We start from the raw sequence: 5,575 nt of genomic DNA on the forward strand, positions 1-5,575 counted from the left end.
CTGTTTTCACTCAAAACGAAACTACTCTGCGTGCTGTGCGCACGTGAGACTGTTACTTAAAACTCTGCTTTATGCTGCACAGTATTTATTTATCGTGAGTTTTTCAAATCGCGGTAATCGAATACAGTTTTAATGATAATTAAAAGATGAAACGGTAATACTAACCGTGGGGAATTTTATCATGATTTATCGTCAAACCGGTAATCGTTACATCCCTAAGATTTAACGCATGTCTTCAAGTAACAGCATTTCATTGACGAGTATTTATCCATTTATTGACGACAAGCAAAAATGACTTATTACCGTATTGACCCGAATATAAGACGATGTTTTTTTCTTGGAAATACATCTGAAAAAACGCAGTCGTCTTATATTCAGGGTCTAGACGTTGACATATCAATAATACACCCACAACAATAGGTGGCGCTAAATACGCATAAAACGAGTGTGCCATGAAATACGTAATGTAATGCGTGTTGTAAAGATCGTGAGTAAAACCTTACCGCTTCATGAGTCGTGACTGTCACGTTAGCCTGATGCGACCAAACTCCCTTCGTGATTTTAAAACGTAATACAGTACCCAGATTTGAAGACTACAGTAAGATTTAACTTCTACTGTTAATAAGATTTTGGTAGGCTACTATTAGATGGATAGCCTAAATGTCCTAATTCAGATGGGCTACCTGTTTGTTTGTTTTTTTCATATTTTTAATGTGATTGTTGGTACATTTTACCAGTTTTTACCATACTTTCAAAACAAAAATTTAAATAGGAAAAATATGCAATATGAAAATAATTGGAAGACAAAATGTGTTTTACTGAGAAAAAACAAGATTTGGTTTTTAAAAAGCCTTTTTCCAAAAGCTACATCTGGAAAAAGGGGGGTCGTCTTATAATCAGGGTCATCTTATATTCGGGCCAATACGGTACTTATCTGGAATGTATATGCTCATTTAATTCTCCTGTATCTTTCGTAATGTGCTACTGAATATGTTCAAGTGTAAATAATTCTGCTAAGAGGAGACCGTATGGGCAGAAAAAGAGTTCACATCATGCTTCATTTTTTAAGTAGCCGCACATTTGACAGTAAATTGTCTAGTCCCTTCCGCAGCATATTCTGTCCAAAAACACCAACTTAGACAGAAAGAGACCATGACTGACGTGTAAAGCGACTAACCGCAGTTTGTTTTGCTTTGACATGCCATTTACACACAGTTTACTCTAAATACGTGATGATGAAAAACTGAATGGTTACACACACAAACACGCAAAAAAAAAAAAACCCGGAATGAAAATTTGTCGAATTTCTGCCCATTCAAACAGCTTATTATTCAGAAAGAAAACCAAGCAGAATATGCAGTTTAGCTCTGGTTTCTAGGTGGATGCTGGGCTGTTTTGAACAAAGAGGTCATATCCAAAAACAACTTCATAATTTGGGAAATATTAATTTAAGCTCCAGAAAGTAATAAACAAAACTGACAGACATACCTTCAGTGTCACTATCCTCGCGTCTGGGTTTTGCAGCGACAATCCAGCGGACACGAATTCCTTACTCTGCACCTGGATCGGGAAATGCTTCATGCACTTCTCATCCGAGTCCAGGGCAGACGGCCACTCCGTACAGAACTCTGGACAAATTAAACCGGGAAAACATTTACGAAACTTTCTCTCTCATTTAGCGCGCCACATAACATTTGCTGCTGTCCATTATTGAAAACTGAAAAAAACTCACGCTTCAGGGCCTCACAGTGCTTCTTAATAGCAACAGGGGTTAAGTGTAAAAAGTTTGGGATCTGAAAGACATTAAAGCATGTCATTAAAAAAAAGTGTTTTATTACAAATGTCACGTTTTGATGTATATGCAACAAAAGACGAACTGAATAGGACCAGTTAGCATTATTTAAAGTTCACAATAAGGTTTCCACAATCTATATAGACGGGTTTCCATTTTTGCAGAAAAAAAAATATGTTCCAAATTCTAAACATTTCTGTTCAAAGAGACATGCTAGGTCTACATCCTAACAAACTGACCTTAGAGATATGCTCTGCCATGCACATCATAACGCACAAACAACAGGGTTTCTGACGTTTTATGAAGGTACATTTAAAATGAAGGAATAATTTGAATGGAACAAAATATGTCAATATGGTCTCAATTAGCTACACTTCAAAGTTTGAAAATGCAAGATCTCCATTATTTTTCCAATTCATTAATTAGCGCAAACACTGGAATATGGAAATAAATCGTACTATAGCTTGAGATCGCACGGCAAAAAAAAGTGTTCATCTGTATTTTGTCTCGTCTTCCAGTGCAAATGTCTAAAGATTCTTAAATCAAGACATTTACTTGAAATGACAAAAATGACATAAGAAATCTTGTTTTCTCAGCGAGTTTATGATTAAAACAAGAACAAATCTGCCAATGAACTCTGAAAAATCTACTTAATTAAAAGGGAAAACAAGTTTTCATACCTTATTGAAAGACAATTGTTCTTGTTTTAAGCATAAACTCACTTAATTGTGTTCAATTTCTCAAAAAACAAGACTTCATATGTGACCCTGCAGCACAAAAGCAGTCGCTGGGGTATATTTGTAGCAATAGCCAAAAATACATTGTATGGGTCAAAATTATCCATTTTTCTTTTAAGCCAAAAATCATTAGGATATTAAGTAAAGATCATGTTCCACGAAGATATTTTGTAAATTTCCTACCGTAAATATATCAAAACTTCATTTTTGATTAGTAATATACATTGCTAAGAACTTAATTTGAACAACTTTAAAGCTGATTTCCTCAATATTTAGATTTTTTTTGCACCCTCAGATTCCAGATTTTCAAATAGTTGTATCTCAGCAAAATATTATCCCATCCTAACAAACCACACATCAATGGAAAGCTTATTTATTCAGCTTTCAGATGATGTATACATCTCAATTTCCAAAAATTGACACTTATGACTGGTTTTGTGCTCCAGGGTCACATATGTTCAATTTGCATCTCAAATGTGTCTTGATTTAAGGATGTTGAAATTAGTATTGAGGAAGATATTGTTTTGTTTTTGTGCAGTGCAGTGCATGCAACATTCAATGCAATGGCTTTATGAATTTAAGACTTTCTGCTGCAATTTAAGACCTTTTAAGACCAGCAGAACCCCCCCCCCCCCCCACCCCCAATAAATACATAAATAAATATTGTACATCGCACTTCTGCTCGAGTTTGCTTTAATTTTGTTTTTAAATAGATGTAGTTGAAAAGACGTGATCACCTTCATCAGTTCCAGGTTGCCCTTCTTGGCAGGCGGTACGCCTCTCTTCACGGGATATCCCATCCGCACCGGCAGAGGAACGGTGGACGGTTTGAACGACGCTGCAGTGGGATAAACTGCGGTCCAGTCCTGATCCACAGTCATCCGCTCGGTCCTGGGCTCCCCAGCCTGTGCCATGCAATCAAACGTGTTTTATTAATAATAATATTATTTACCTGATTCATAAAGATAGATGAGAACACAGACCAACTGCATTACGAGTATGATGAGGTCAAGTGTAATAACAACCTGTCTCTTTGACCTCCGCTGACCCCGGACACCTCGGCCTGCAGCTTCTATAATCAGATGAGTGCAGAAAATAAGCTCACATTCAATAAGTAACATAATATTAGGCCATAATAAACAATTTAGTTAAATACAACACGCCAGACGAGCAATTAACCCTGAATTTGATGGTACAGTGACGGTATCAACTGATAACACCATGGGTATCGAATGAGTAATGTACTGAACGATTATCATATTAATTTACAACTGTATTTACTTAGTCAAAGAATACCATGGTAGTACTATGGTACATGTCCAATCACATTTTAATATTATGCCAGCTTTGTTAGTTAAATGTAGTAGTTCATTTTAGTAACGTAATGACATATTTGCTCTATAATAAACGATTTTGTAGCTCTCTGTAATACTACTACTAATAGTATAATATGCTAATAATAATGTAATACTGTAAATAGATTAAATAACAGATAATACGGTTTTTACCTGATTCTGTGGTCACGGCGCTTGTTGAGAGGACATTGGAGGAGATTGAAATCCTCCTGCTGAATGAAATGAAGCAGTATATTGCATTAATATTACAGTTTATTTTGCTTAAGGAGGACAGCGCAGGGTGAGTGATGTACGCAGCCATGATGGAAAAACCTGCAGCGTGCCTACGGCGGCCCGGATGGACGCAAATAAAGCGAAGCTAAAAACGTGAGAGACGTGTTAAATGCTAATGCTGTGAAAACACTAACGAACCGAACTCTGCTTTTTATTCAAAACAACATTTAAGTGTAACATTCTGAGAGTGAACCATATAAGCTGGAACGCCTTTTGGCGTTATATAACTAGATGGAAAACGAATGAATTGAACAGAAAGTCTTGAGATGCGTTTTTAAGAGAATGTTTTTAACTGATTATCGTTTTGAACTATTTTTTAAGCTGACTAGCACGTTCGCGATACGTTATAAGGGTATTAATAACGCGTACATTATATAGCTAAAATAACTAATTTTGCTTGTAAATAACGTATTTGTTAAACACATTAAGTTTAACATTAATTTGATATTTTTATATTATTATCATCAGTGTTACGCATTACAAGTAACGCGAGTTACGTAATCAGATTACTTTTTCAAGTAACTAGTAAAGTAACGCATTACTTTCTAATTTACAAGAGAATATCTGCGTTACCTTTTCAAATAATTAACGCAAGTTACTTTTTTCCCAATGTATTGACTAACAGCTCTCCTGTGCCCATGTTGAGAGAAATCAGATGTTACTGTAGCTCTAAAATAAATATGAATATGCATTAATTCATCTCACTCACAAAAAAACAACAACACACAGATTCAGTATTCCTCAAAATGATTAAAAATAATGCAACTCAGAATATGACTCAAACCTGCAATAATTAAATGTTAAACAACACAAATATGCTTTATGCATTTAATCCCATTCTATTTGCTTCTGAGCTTCGATGATCCAGTTCAAGCATACTAATAAGCACAAATTACTCTAGACAACTTTGTTTATTGCTGAAGTGTGTTGAAATGTCTTCTTCTGCATTCTACTGTACGGACGTAAATTGACTTTCCTTCAGCCTGAGGTTTATTCATTTCACTTTTGGAGTGAAAAGGCTTTTATATTTGCCAAAAATAGTACTTTTTTATTTTAAAAACAAACAAGCAAGCCCTGTCCAGATTTAAAAAGTAACGCACCGTATTACGTTCCATAAAAAGTAACTAAGTAACGTAATTAGTTACTTTTTTATGGAGTAACGCAATATTGTAATGCATTACTTTTATAAGTAACTTTCCCAAACACTGGTTATTATTAGCGGAGTCATCATTTTTCCCCCAGAGAGTATGGCGTAATACTCTTTACATATGACAAAACCTCTGAATTTGTTATGTTTCTGAAATATTTCGAAAGCATCCTCCGTGAGCCCGCCTTGACAGACGCTGTTGCATCTCCACACATGTGTTTCACTCACAGCATCACAGACAACCCGAAGCACTTCTCCTCCTCTTCACTGC

The 5,575-nt window shown here is 35.6% G+C and overlaps 1 protein-coding gene and 1 long non-coding RNA gene across 2 annotated transcripts in view; one reads left to right on the forward strand and one right to left on the reverse strand.

Annotated features, from left to right (window-relative positions):
- The window catches only part of LOC107549587 (uncharacterized), a 10,240-nt gene extending 6,892 nt beyond the window's left edge, over window positions 1-3,348 (forward strand). The window contains exon 3 of the long non-coding RNA XR_001604578.1: window positions 3,276-3,348. This is a non-coding gene — a long non-coding RNA (uncharacterized lncRNA). The remainder of the gene's footprint in view (window positions 1-3,275) is intronic.
- The window catches only part of mrps35 (mitochondrial ribosomal protein S35), a 9,885-nt gene extending 5,579 nt beyond the window's left edge, over window positions 1-4,306 (reverse strand). The window contains exons 1-5 of the mRNA XM_016230730.1: window positions 4,038-4,306; window positions 3,555-3,601; window positions 3,267-3,434; window positions 1,733-1,793; window positions 1,489-1,628 (exon numbers count right to left, since the gene is read on the reverse strand). Coding sequence (XP_016086216.1) covers window positions 1,489-1,628; window positions 1,733-1,793; window positions 3,267-3,434; window positions 3,555-3,601; window positions 4,038-4,185 — 564 coding nt within the window. The 5' untranslated portion in view covers window positions 4,186-4,306. The remainder of the gene's footprint in view (window positions 1-1,488; window positions 1,629-1,732; window positions 1,794-3,266; window positions 3,435-3,554; window positions 3,602-4,037) is intronic.
- Window positions 4,307-5,575: the final 1,269 nt, after the last annotated feature.

Source organism: Sinocyclocheilus grahami, unplaced genomic scaffold (genome assembly GCF_001515645.1).
Source record: "Sinocyclocheilus grahami isolate Dianchi unplaced genomic scaffold, SAMN03320097.WGS_v1.1 scaffold376.1, whole genome shotgun sequence".
NCBI classification, from domain to species: domain Eukaryota; kingdom Metazoa; phylum Chordata; class Actinopteri; order Cypriniformes; family Cyprinidae; genus Sinocyclocheilus; species Sinocyclocheilus grahami.